The sequence below is a fragment of the Halyomorpha halys genome, unplaced genomic scaffold (assembly GCF_000696795.3).
Source record: "Halyomorpha halys isolate HHAL.00 unplaced genomic scaffold, Hhal_1.1 Scaffold1040.1, whole genome shotgun sequence".
NCBI lineage: Eukaryota > Metazoa > Arthropoda > Insecta > Hemiptera > Pentatomidae > Halyomorpha > Halyomorpha halys.
Window position 1 is genome coordinate 253674 of NW_027112448.1, and position 14558 is coordinate 268231.

Genomic DNA, 14558 nt, shown 5'->3' on the forward strand with positions numbered 1-14558 from the left:
AAACTGGTGATCTGGGATTATATGATTGGAATCTAGGATGGGAGGTTAATATTAAATTTAAAACAATTATTAAATGATTCACATGCTAATAAGTTTTATTTATAATTAAATAACATATTTACATTTATCACTTATTGTATTTACATAATTTTTTATTCATTAAAAAACTTTTTAATTTATTAGATAAACTTTAAGTTATTTTTATAATGATTACTTTATACTATGCACAATACTTAGTACTATTTAAACATTTTCTTACCTAGCCTTCTGGACTAAACAACCATATGAAAATAATTCAAAACTTAACTATCACATCGTTATTCTTTATATTAAATTAGTTACAATTATGGTAACAGATTATTTATTCAGTAAAAAAATAGAAAAACTATTTTTATGATTACAAATTATACAATAGCTTAATTGTGTATTTAAAAGTTTCATATACAAATGTTATTAAAATATAAACAAAGATCTAAAATACTAAAATTTAATTATAATAATAGGGCAATAATATAAATATGTTAATACCAATATTTCTGTAAAAAAAAAAGAAAATGATGAAATTAATTTAAAAAACAAGATGTTAATTCATCTCATTTTATAACAGGATTCCTCAGTCTGGAGGAAATGAGATTAACCCCTATAGTCAAATAAACAATTAAAGAAAATGTGCCATTGTGTCTGATACAAAATTAATTTGAATTTCATTTTCTCTAGGTTTATTACATTCAACTAAATGTACAAAAAAAAGGCAAAGATAGTTGCGAACTCGCAATCTATATTATTAAAATTTTATGTTATTGAAATCTAATTTTAATACTTAACAGATTGACCTATTGTTAACTTCATGATGAAATTTTTATTCCAAGAAATTTAATTTTAAAGCCTAATAACATAATTAACCAGAAACATTAGAAAATATGATTTTTTCTCAATATCTTTATTTTTAAGCAAGGTATTGCGATGCTAATGTTTTTTATCTTTTTTTTTTTGTTACTTTTAAAATATTCAAAAGAGTGCAAGAAACAACAAACACCATGTTGAGCTGGAAAATGGTTGAAGTATTTAAAACAGAATTTTGTGTTTCAACCAAATTCTCAGATGGTAAAGCAAATTGAGGTAGCGAGAGATCAACTATTTATGCTTCTAAGGAGAATAGAGCTTTTTAGTGGTTTATCTGTGTTAAATGAATAAATAAAATAAAAGATTTTGACTAAAATCCCACTTATGAAATTAAATACTTTAAGAACTAACAAAATATGTAAGCAAAGAGTCCAATGTACTACTTTCATAGAGTGACAGTTTTTCAATATCAACAGTTTTTAACATTGGTCATGAATTGTCAGATTATTTTTTTATTTTTATCAAAAAAAATTCCAAAATTATATTATCAAAACAATATTCCAAACTAACTTGATAAAAATAAAAATCCACAGGACACAATTTATTTATCAACAAACATGGTCAATAATGTTACACCTTTTCAGCTGTTTTAGAAGTTAACCATTTCTAAAATCCTGATTATTTCTTCCTCTCAATGAATAAATATGACTATAATTTTTATTTATATTTGTTTTATATTTAAATTTTATTTACCCATCTCAAACTGAATACAACAAACTATACCTTAGTTTTAAAACTCTAAAGAGAACATGACCGCTATGAAAGAGTAAATTCAAAGGATAGACTAATAGTTTTTTGACTGTGTGCCACATGGGATAAACTTTTTTCAATAAAACTGAATCAGCTCATAAAATTTGAAAGGTATTAAGTATTATAGACTGGAAAATGCTTGAATACAGGGATATTTTGACTACTGAATTCTAAACTAATGATGGAGAAAGAATATATTCATGAATTTTATAAAGCATGAGTTTGTGGAAAAATATTTAATGACAGGCTATTCAGTTATCTAATTATGGTGGTCATTGGCTGGATTCATTTTTTGACAAAATAGCGACCTACCGATGAAGGTCAATCAGGATGTATAATAGTGATATTGCCCATTCTAGCAAAGTTGTACCCTATTTCTTTTCATAAACATATAACTAGAAATAGATTTATCATAGATGGACTACAAAATGTTTGATATAACTTAATTTTAAAAGCATAACTAGGATTTTATTGGATAGAATCTTTCATGTTTCTATATCAATAAACTAATATTTAATACTGATGTTCCTCTTCCATTTCCTCTGAAACATTCTATCTAAGTTTTAATTTATTTTTTTTTATATGGTTATGATTTTTTATAATTTCTATCCTAAATATCCCAACCAGTGGTACTCTATTCAACAATAGTGATTATTGAGTAATTTAAAAAATAATACATACCACAATACAAAAACTGAAAAAGAGTCATTATAATATTTTATTGGAACCCATTCATCATGTTCCTGCGGCTTGGTAAAGTTCACTAGATCAGTCCCCAGCCTTTTATATATCTTTGAATTTGTTGGCCAATTTATGAAATTGATTACATTTAACTAGGTGAAGTTTAATAGAATCTGTATTCCAAATGATATATTTGACTGTTCAAACAAATCTCTTTATCAAATTCCCTTCTTAGGATAGAAATGTGAAATTGATATAGCTAAACATGAGTTAGAGCATAATTCTAATATCCCAACTTGGTAAGTTATGCCTTCAAACATTTTGTTAGCGTGCAAGAATGTTTTTTTTACTTAACAATTATTACAACTGATTGAATATAGAAATTTAATCCTTTATAGTATTGAAATAATCTAGAGACTTATTATGGAATAGTTAGCCTTGAAGACAATCACTATTCTTCTGAACCAATCTCAGACAACCATTTGAAGATATATGTCAATTTATAACTAACTTTTAATATGGAAAGGATAGATTCCCGCACCAGCGGTAAGGGAATCGCCTCAATTTAAAAGGGCTTGGTTACAAAGATGGAAAATACCTACTACGTAACTGTCAAAACTTCATAAATAACTATGAATCATCCAGTTGCAGTTATTACTAAAATAATAATAAGAAAAAGAAGATATTTTGTCTTTTAAGAGTATTATTTAATATCAAACTAAAACAAAGTTGTCTGATAGGTGTTGACAACTCTTTGAAAAAATGAGGATAATCATAGACCTCTTCCTTCCATTCCAAGATATTACTTTACAGATAAACTTAATTAGTATATGTAATGAATATATTTATTTCCTTGATGCTCTTATTTAAAGAAAAAAAGCTACATTTTTCAAAATATCAAGGTATTATACAATATAGCTATCATTAAATGTCATTCATTCATTGCTAAAACTTTCATCTCTCATATTAAAGCTTGAAATGTAATGATTTTTAGGTATTATCAAGTAGTATTAAGTGTACAACATTTGTATTATTAAATTTGTTAACTAAGATATGTATACTCTAAATAATAATGTAAGTTTTGGTAAAACATTCAACATATGCGAATTATTTTCATGATATTGAATTAAAAATTATTAGACTAGTAATTTATTGTAAATTAAATATTATTTTAACTAAATTAACATTTGTTTTTAACATACGTAATGCTCTTTATAAGGTTCAATTTGGGTAAATATAATTTCAAATCTATCCGCTTGATTGAGGTGTGAACCTGCTTTGGATTTGGGACCACTCGTTGGGGTAATTCTGGCTGATGAAATTGATGACATTCCGTGCAGTTTGAGCTTGCTGAGGAGTACATATCCTACAATTTCTTGAAAGAACTTCAGGTATCACCACTACATTAACAAATGAAATCTATAATTAGTAAGACAGATCCAATATATCTAACTTAATGTCAGTATTTTTAATGATTTTATCACAAAGTATAGATTTTGCATTGATGAATGTGAATGAGAGCAGATAATTACAGACTTAGAAACTAAATCTTTTTTGTCCCATCTTGTCCGCCAGATCTAACCTAGAATAATTATAATTTTCCTTTTTTTATTGTTACTGGAAACTCAAGATATTTTTCTTTGTTTTAAATAAATTATTTGTTTCAGATATTTTTTCATTAAAAATAAGAAATTGAAATTATGATTACAGATTTACGTAGAATTTATAAAAAAAAAATGTTAAAAATAAAGTTGAAAAGCTTTATTGTAGGCAATGAGCGTTGGATTTTTGGTTTCATTAAAAAAAAAAAAACTTTAATACTTTCAGATAGTATTTATATTATATATTCTTCCAAAAACTTCCAGGAGATTAAAGGAAATTCCTGGACCTCCCACGTCCCTCCCCACCCAACTTAGTAGTTACTGCCTGGTACTATGATTCTTCCTTCCAGGATACTGCGCACATCTATGAATATTACTTATATATCTAGTGAATCTTGCAATGAGTTATCTACATACTGTCATACATGTCCTTAATTTTTTAGAGTTTTCTTTATATGATTCCCAAACTTTGAGTGAAGTTACTATACTTGAGTCTTAGCAATTAATCGTTGACAGAATTGTTACATGAGTAAATTTTTTAGAAATATTACATGACAATAAAATTTTTTGTGTGAATTACATGTTGATAAAAAAAAATATTCAAACTGATTAATAAATTCTATATGTCATAATTTACAAGAAAGTAAAGTACAAGCAAATAAGAGGTGACCCTACTTCTTACAGAATAATAAAACTGAACAAAGTTTTTGAAAATACTTTTTTTTTTTTATTTATTTATTTAATGTAATTTACAACTGTACAAAATAATACAATAGGTAAATATGTAGTATGTTTCATATACACTTGAAAATCTTGGGAAGGAACCACCCATTGGTGGTACTTCAAACATTAATTTAAATTAGAAGGTCCCGTGGCCATCTTCTTTTCAGACGCCTCGGAGGATTATCAGGGATTGTTAAGGATGAAAGTAGGAGTTTGGAATAAAAAGACGCATATCTGTTTTGGGTCAAATCTGCAACGAATGGGATGTTAAGGTCTTTATGAATGAGTTTATTTGTGACGTAATAAGAGGATCAAGGATTTTACATAGGATTTTAGATTGTAACAATTGGATGCGGGAAGAATTTGATGGTTCTACTATTTGAGTTTTTTTGACTGCACCCGGACCATATTCCTTTCACCTAAATAGTAAATGTTTTAAAAAAAAAAAAGAAGAAGAAAGTCTTAGAAAATATAGGCAATAAGTAACACTGATAAAGGGTCACAAACATTCACATCGATGATACAAGATGAAAAATAACTTTCTTGTTGAGTTGGTAACATAATACAAAGTATTGACAATAATTAAATATTGGGTTATTATTTATATTGAAATTGTGCTTGAAGATAGGAAATGTTACTTCCTAAAATAAAAGGCAAATGAAAGAGACATAAATTTTAACAATATTATGTTTATTTAAAATAGCTTCAATTTATTTTTATTAACACTCATCAAGATTTCTGTACCTTGTTCAAGAAAATGTTTGGCTTGGAATAAAAAAATTTAAGAATATTTTGTTTTTTAAAAATGGATTTAGTGTACTGAAAAATGGTAATTAGTTGAAGAGAAGTGGAGTGAATATGATGATGAGATGAGTTCTTCACTGATGCTAAATCAGTGGTTCCCAACCCATAGAAGTCAGAAATCAAACCATGTACCCCACTTGGAATATATTTAAAAATTAGTTTGGTTAATGGTGCATTTTGAGTCACTTTTATTAGGAATGTATCTATTTGAAACTTTCAGTTAATAACCAAACATTAAGAAATACAATCAATAAAGTGTTTATTAAAATAGATCCTCACAAAAATGTGTTGCTAAACCCTATGGTACCCCACTACACGGCTCGGACCTACTTCTAGCCTGCGGACCACCGATTGGGGAATCACTAAGCTAAAGATTTATTAAGTGACCTGACAATGGGTTGTTGTTCCTCAGAACCAGCAATTGGTCATATAGTAGAATTAGAACTTTAATTTTCAGATCACATAATGCAATATGGTAGTCGGTTAACTTTTTTAAAAAATTCAAACTTGTTACTGTACTAATTTATATGAAACCACTATAGAAAACAAAAATTGGTATGATAGGCCTTGAAAACTCAGAAATGACACTTGACTAGCTTTCAAGCATGCAAATTTCACATCATTCTAATGTTTATCTGAAGTTAAAAACTTGAATTTCTCAGATTTATGTAGTTTGAATATAAAAAGAAATGAATGTCAAGAGTCAATATTCACAACAGTTATATGGTTGGGAAAAGTAAATTATTTAAATATAGTTGGGAAATTCTGTCAAAATTGTAGAGATTCTCACTCCTACATTAGTATATATTTTTTCACTCAAATATTTTATAAATTAATAAATAGTTGGCTTGAGATAATTTATAAATCTTTGCGATAGTTTAAGATCAGAATATAAGATAATTATTTGTTTGCATTATATTATTGAGTAGTCATTGGAGGTGACTTGTAACTAATACAGTTAGTTAGTTAGTTACCAGTTACTAGTTCCAAAGCAGTTAATTATAAAACGGTTCCTGTTCCTATCACTAGATACCTGTGAATTATAGTTAGTTAGTTAGTTACCAGTTCCAAAGAAGTTAATTATAAAATGGTTCCTGTTCCTATCACTAGATACCTGGGAATTAGTTATTTTTCAACAGCAATGCTCCATAGGTTATTAGTTCCTGGTAAATAACGATATGTCAAAACAACAAATCATAAAATTGTCTATTTCATTTTCTCTTATTATTAACAATATAAACTTAAACTATTCATGATTCACGACTAGAAAAGTACTTAAAAATATTTTTTAATTAAAAATGTTTTGATTTTGTTGTATTGTTTCAACAAATGAATAAAAATTAACGTTACTTTTTGTTCATAACTGAATATACTAAATTATATTAAAGAAAGTATTATATGTAATTAGATTATTTTTGTGGGGGAAAAAAATGAAGAAATAAAAATAAGTCTTTCAAATGGATGTTAATTACTAACCTGACATTTCGCCGAGTTCATGCATCCATGAAAATATATTATGGCACATTATTTTCTAGGTTTAATGAACCTCTGTAATCCATCAAGAAAAACAATGATAACATCACTAAGAATTTGAGAATTTACCTATTAAAATGTCGCTGCTTTGGTTAGTGTATTTTCACCATAGATAGCGGCACGTCTCCATTTTCTATAATTTTCCACCAATAGTTTTGCTGAGATTAAAATGTACTCGATCTTTCTTCAATAACAGCATAAGTTGTTTAAGTAGTTGTTTCATTATTTTCAAGAGGTTTTTTCCAATCATTTTCTTGAATAGTGACACATTTTGCTTTGCGAAAAGTTAGAAGCAGTTTTTTTTTCGCAAACAGTGACATTTTTTTTTGTTTAATAATTTATTTATTATTATTTACAACTGTATACATATATAAACATCAAGTAAATTTGCTGTAAGTGATATTATGACATGATACAGACATGTGGAGAATCTAACCATTGATAGAACTCCAAAAACATTTCTAAAGGAGAAGATCTCGAGGCCATCTTCTTTTCAGACGCCTAGGAGGATTATTAGGTAGTGAAGGATAAGCCAGGTTAGAAACGAGTTGGTTTGGGTGGTTAATGAAGTTTATTATGGAAGGATTGGTATCTGGTTCTGTCCAAATCGGCAGCATAGGGGACATTGAGGTCTTGATGGATGATTTGATTTGTGACAAAGTAAGGAGCATTAAGGATTTTACGAAGGATTTTGGACTGTGAGGATTGGATTCGAGAGGAATTAGATGGTTTAGTGGAGCCCCATAGCTCAACTCCGTATGTCCAGATAGGCCTTATAACAGTTATGTAGATCAGTCTTTTGTGATGGATTGGAAGTTTGTTCCGTTTGTCTAGTAAATGTTGTAATAGTCGGAATCAACGAGCAGTTTCCTGTCTTTTCAGTCTTGTATGAGGATTCCAAGTCAGTCGTTTGTCCATATTTAGTCCTAAGTAACGTATCTGTTCAACAGGAATAAGTGAGGTATTATTAAAAGATACTGTGGGACAAGACGAAGGGTAAATGTGATTTGGTATGACATATTTAAATCCGGACTTTTCGATTTTTGAGTTCACATTAACAGATTTAACTTGTTATAGGTGACAGTAAGGTGAAATGGAAGTGGAGTAAATAATCTGTTCAGATTCATTGAAAATAAAGTAAAGGCAACAAAGACAGAATTTATTTCATTGTTCACAGTGATGATTGTGCTAGCCAGCGAAATAAAAAAAATCATGATAAACTATATCAGTACACAATGCATAAATTTCACATCAATTCGAAGTACATATTATAAAAACTCATATTTATAGAAAACAAAAATTATAAGCCTAATGCTTCTATTGCTTCGCTTGGTAAAACAATTATAGGGTGTTTTTTAGAGCCCGATAGAACTTGAAATTGTAAAAAATAACACAAAAAATTAAATTGTAATCAAAATTTTTTTTTTATTCGAAAGATCAATACGTGACATTAACATTTGAAAATGATTTCGGGCATATGGGCACCGCGGCTGTTCTTGACGAAGCGCATCGCCGAACACAATTTTACAGAATGCGCTTCGTCAAGAACAGCCGCGGTGCCCATATGCCCGAAATCATTTTCAAATGTTAATGTCACGTATTGATCTTTCGAATAAAAAAAAAATTTTGATTACAATTTAATTTTTTGTGTTATTTTTTACAATTTCAAGTTCTATCGGGCTTAAAAAAACACCCTATATAAACCTAAGACGTGCCTACTGAAAAAAATCATTAATTGTCCCAAAGAAAAATGAAAGATTTTTATTTAATGAATAATAATCCTACCCACAAACATTACTATTCATTATATTATAGGCTGAATTTTTTTATGTTTCCTTTCACTTTAATTATTTAAGATCTTTTTCTCTTTTGTAATTGCACATTTTTATTGTGATTTCCGTATTTTTTTTTTTCAACTTTTCTTTAAATATTGTGTATTTTATAATGGCAATATACTTGAATAATTCGAGAATGTTTTTTTCCTAAAAACCAGCACATCTGTCATTATTCAATAAAAACAGAGATATGTAGAATCCTAAAATTTAATTTAAAAAATCCGTCAGTCTGCCTTCCCCAGATTTTCTCCAAGACCGTTGTTTTTTTTTTCTCAAAACTTATCATTACCTCTCACCATTTTTTTTTCAAAATGTCGGCAGATAAGAGATTTTATTCACCCATGTCTTTCTTATTTATGAAGATAGCGGAAAAACTTAAAATTCTGTTTTATATCTACTCCAAAGACATAAAAAAAAATTGAAATATTTACGTTGGAAGAGAGGGCTTTTTTTATTGGCTCTGTTTTTATTTTGTAGTGTTTCGATGCCTGTGTATGAAATTGGGCACCTCATAAGCAGTAGCTGACATCTTATATTGACTGCAGTTCCAAAAAAAACTTTCCTAACAGCACTTACGGAATGAAACTCCGAGAAAAAGTGGGAACAAAAGTTACAAAGAAAAGAAAACATCTACACATAACTCATCAAGTATAAATTTTATGGTGAATTATATAATGATGATTCGAAAAATAATTAAATTCTCAACAATATAGAAAAGAATATCAAAATATGACCATTAGTAGCAAAGATACAGCACAATATAGTTTGTACACGTTTTTGTGAATTATTTTCAATAGTCAACTTTGTAATCGACCAAGAAAACAAAAAATTAACCTTTCCTTCTTCATCTAACATTTGAGGTTTAGAAATTGAATAATATAAATACTGTCTGTCCACTTTTCAAGGCTTTTCTGCGAGAATCTTTTCAGATTTGGCATCAAAATCGTGTGACAGGATTGACATCCACCAATTATTATTATGATTATTTGTTATTTTATGATCTAATAAACCACCAATTTAAATATTAAATCATTGTGTAATAATTTGCACGAGTGACGTGGTGTGAGGGCTGCGCTGGGATCTCAAAGAGCCCTACTCTACTCCTCATGCGAGGGAGAGTTATATTAGTTCAAAATTTTACTTGTTTTATTTTATCCTTATTTCTTCATGTAAATACTTTGATTATGCTAATTTTATTTATCTCTCTACTTATATAAACATGGGGATTTTATTTATTTAGATATAAGTTTTTTTTTTTTTAATTTTGGTACGAATATGATCAGTTATCACTATTACTTATTGCCCAAGGTTGTGGCAGATTGTAATATTTATCAATAACTAAATTTAAGTCTTTTCGTTATTTTCTTTTATTTCCTTAAATAGTTTTAAGTTCATATTTTTTTAGTTGTTATAGATTCACATAACAGTAACATTGATTCACAATGCAGGACTAAATCTATGAAATCATTACTGACTTCCCATCAAACAATTTATTTAATGTAATAAATCTAATAATTTTTATTTATTAATATTGTTACTTATTTTAAGAAAATAATATTGGTTTTTAAAAAGTTACGTCACGGAAGATATTGAACGGAAAAAGTCCTATTAAAACTTAAATTCAGCTAATTTACTAAAATATTTAAAAAAGCTAAACCTCTGATGATTTGCTCTTAATATAGTTAAATAATTTTAAAGGACATTTACTGTTCCTGTTGTTTTGTTCATGTAAACATTGAATTATTTTATAATATTCGTGTTAGCTATTGAAAAAATATAGCTTTCTATAAAAAACCGATTTTTGATGGGAATATACAGAAATACAAAAACAGAAGTTTTAATCGGTAATATTTTTACTTCTAAGTATAAGGAACTTATTAAAAAAGAAGAAATTTAAATTTAGTAAACGCACTGCACTACACTGGGAATATATACATACCAGAGTCGGGTAAAAACAGGTTTCCTTTAAAATTTAAAATGATGTATACAACCATACACATACTTTTTATATACCAAAATTTAAATAATTTATTCGTTTAAACTTTGTTAATTTGCATTTTTATTATGTTTATTCTTTTAGTGGGATTCATTTTTAATTATTAAATATCAATCAAAATAATCCTATGGGCCACATCTTTTAAAATAAAATTATATAATAATGAAAATTGTGAACTGAGTTTAAAAAGGTGAATAATAGATGAAAGGGGAAGAATTGACAATCCATATAATAGGAGTGTGTGATTTATCGACGTTCCTACTTATTTTCCGAATTCGTTTAAGAACCGAACGCTTCAGATAAGTGGAACTTTAAGTTTTGTTTTTTTTGTACTAAGTGATATTTGATGACAAAGATCGGTACTCACGCCTAAGCTGGTTGCCGATGGCGTCACATTGCCCCCTGCCGAGGACACAGTTGAGCTGCTGTTGGACGTAGCCCCGGTCGGAGAGTATCCTCCCTACATCGAGGGGGGCGGTTCCTCCTAGCAGCTGGGCCTCGCAGGAGCTGTAGAGGAACCCCACCAAAAGAACAGCGGCCACTGAAGAGATGTTCATCGTATCTACTCTCTTCGCTCCGTGGACCTGTCTTTTTATACGCCCCCTCCCCGCCATCTGTGGTAACTTATTGTAATCTGGCAGGGAGTAATTGTAACTTCTGTTTTCAATCCAAGGATCTGTTTCGGCCTCAGTGCCGGCCAAAACGGAATATCTCCAAGGTCTGAGCTTCGTTTATAAATTCTTCGAGAGGTCAATATTATATTGGAGGAAAATATCTCGTAAAGTTATAGGAAAATAAAATAAGAAAAAAAAAACTCGAATCCGGAAATAACATTTTCTTTAAAACAAAAAAACAAGAAATAATTTTTAATATTAATCAAAATTAATAGTTTTTAAACAAATTAAAAAATAGAACCAACATGAGGTACTTCTTTCTTCTAGGTTTATGAAGTGATAATTTTCAATTAATGGTAAATTTCAATTATTCAAAAAAGAAAAATGAAGCTGTTTCTTCTTTCTTGTTATCTTATTAAAAATATCAATTTTTTTTAAACCTTTTTTTGCACCTGAGTATGTGTTTAAGTCAGTTTACTTGTCTGTACTCATGAGTGAATATAATGTGTTTATTTATAAAAAAAAAAGTCTATTTAAACAATTAAGAACATATAAACAATTGATGTTCCACAGACTCACCTGAACTGGTTCGGCCTAGTCAGACATAGCCTCCCTCCCCCGTACACTGATGTTTACAAAAGAATAAGCAATTAAAGCAAAGTAAAGGAATGAAGGAAAAGAAGAAATATATGTCACAATTCTATATAAAAATATATAAGATCCCTAAATTTCAAATAAAGAAAATAAAATAAATGGATTCATATTCTTCATTTACAAAGATAATGGCGTTTTAATTCCTTTTAATTGTAATGAAGTTGGTTCCTTAAATTTTTTTATTGCACTCAGGCAAAAGACTTCGTTTTGATTTACTTGATGCCAAACATAATCAGTAATTTCATTAGTTGGTACCGCCACAAGCTATCAAGGGTCGGGGCGCAGTACTTTGTAAGGACTAGACCAACCATTGTGCAAGGAGGTAATTTTGTTTGAATCACGCTCGACCGCGAGATTTTACCCCCCTAAGGGTACCCACTTTATGAGGTTGGGTAGAACCAGGAGGGCTTCCGAACACACAAGTTTGACTCACGGCTGCTGTAACAGAATAAATAATTATCTATCACAGCAAGATATAATCCTGGGTCCTTGTAGTAAGTAGCAAAGTGCCTTTCCAGTGGGCCACGCCGCTTTCCATATATCTATATAAATACTAATTGTTTAGGAGTATATATACCTCTATATAGCCCATTCTGAAACGTCGGTAAAAGAAAGATATTAATTACGCATTCCAAGAAATACCTCGCCATATTATTTCTACTTCATATAATTCAATAATTACTTTTTAAATGTATATTACCTATAATCACAACAAATTATTGAAAATGAAACGACTGAATTCAAATAGTTAACAACAAGGTTTACTAATGGCTCGCACAATGAAAATATAAGGTAGTTTTGCATTTTTCATCTCAGATGATTCTGTGGATGCCACCATCTTCCCCCGCCATTACCTTACATGTTACAACTTGTTTCCAAAAGATCTATCAAATAAGTTCAATATTTACTTCATTTTTGTTTTTTTCGGTTCCCTCTGCCTACGTCCCTGGTAGGTAACTTAAATTAAAAGTATAAATTTATTTTCATCTCACGATTTTTATTCTTCAACAACATTTTGGCCCTCTGGCTATTTTGAAGGGAATCCTTAAAATTGATTTGTCCAAGTATTAAATTTTATTTCTATTGCAGGCTACTTACTATGCCCAGGTCGATTATAAACATTTATGTTCTTATTTCTTCACATTAAACATTTAGAAATTTGTTTATTTACATAATACACAAATTTAAACTCTTATCAAAAAACCTACCTTCCCCAAGTTGTGTTTGAAACAATGAATAATTCTTGGGCCAAATTTTTTTTTCGGATTAAAGATTATTTTTTGGTTTATTCATAAAATATTATTTCACAACAGGTTAAAAATAATACTTAATAAACTACTTGGTAAGTTGTAAGGTGAACATCCGACTCCAATCAATTTAATATACAAATCATATACTGAAATTGTAAATGATTTTATACATTTTCGTGAATACGCACTCACTGAACATATTTCCGTAAACAAATTATATATATTTATTTACATCCATAAAAATCATTTTATCCATATTATCTATTTATATTCGTAAAAATATATATTCTAAGAAATGTGTTATTACGTTTCTGAGGGGTTGCTGGTGGTATAATATCCTTGAACCCCGACTCCAATAACCAATTGAGAGAAAATCGTCCATGGCATTTCCTTCCCAATTGCGCAAAACCAAACAACGGCCTAGGAAAGTGTATTTGTTTCACGTATTATTACTTCCGCTATAGAGTTGACATTGAAATGATAATTCTAGGACAGATCCATAACCAGTATTTTCGTTAATAATACATAAAATATAATGATCTCGACAAATATGAGATCAAATTTGTCAATCGCATAAATAATAAATATTTTAAACAGAGTAAAAATATGTATACAAAAAATAACAAAAAAATAACACGGTCTGGCAAATAAATAATATTTAGTTAGAATCCAAAAACACAAGTATATAAATACACGTGTACAAGGAAATAATATTAATAAGAAATATTAAAAAATTTAAAATAAAATACTTTATTATGTAGGTTTTTGTTTAAATTTTTTCCAATGTAACCAATCAATAATTTGGAAACTTCATAAATTAAATATAATTTTGTTTCTGTGTAGCCCGATATTCTTTAATTGTAATGTGAACAAAGTTTTATTATTTAGAAAAATATCGCTTTTTAGTGAAAAAAATGGATAAGAGGCATATTGAATTCAATTTCAAATATAAAGTAATAATCGACAGTTTTTATTGTTATTAATGGATCATTTCTTATAAATTGACTTTTTTTTATTATTTCAGATATTCAAAGTGGGATTACTGGTCTTTAGTTGTTTACTACTTTAAGGTTTACTGGTAATAATGAGCCTTTATTAATACTCTCTTTTTTTATAATATTTCTTTCTTTAAAATGTTTCTTTTTTTTACTCCAATTTCTTTCGTAATCCTTTCTTTAAATGTAATAACTTCTTTTAAAATTCTTTCTGAGGGT

At 28.6% G+C, this 14558-nt stretch overlaps 1 protein-coding gene across 1 annotated transcript; it reads right to left on the reverse strand.

Moving 5' to 3' along the window:
• Positions 1-219: 219 nt before the first annotated feature.
• On the reverse strand, positions 220-11383 carry LOC106688012 (ejaculatory bulb-specific protein 3). Its single transcript, XM_014432270.2, has 2 exons — positions 11194-11383; positions 220-3734 (listed from the first exon to the last, which is right to left on the reverse strand). The coding sequence occupies exons 1-2, from the start codon at positions 11381-11383 to the stop codon at positions 3583-3585; spliced, it is 342 nt and encodes a 113-aa protein (XP_014287756.2). The 3' UTR covers positions 220-3582.
• Between the last annotated feature and the right edge of the window lie 3175 nt (positions 11384-14558).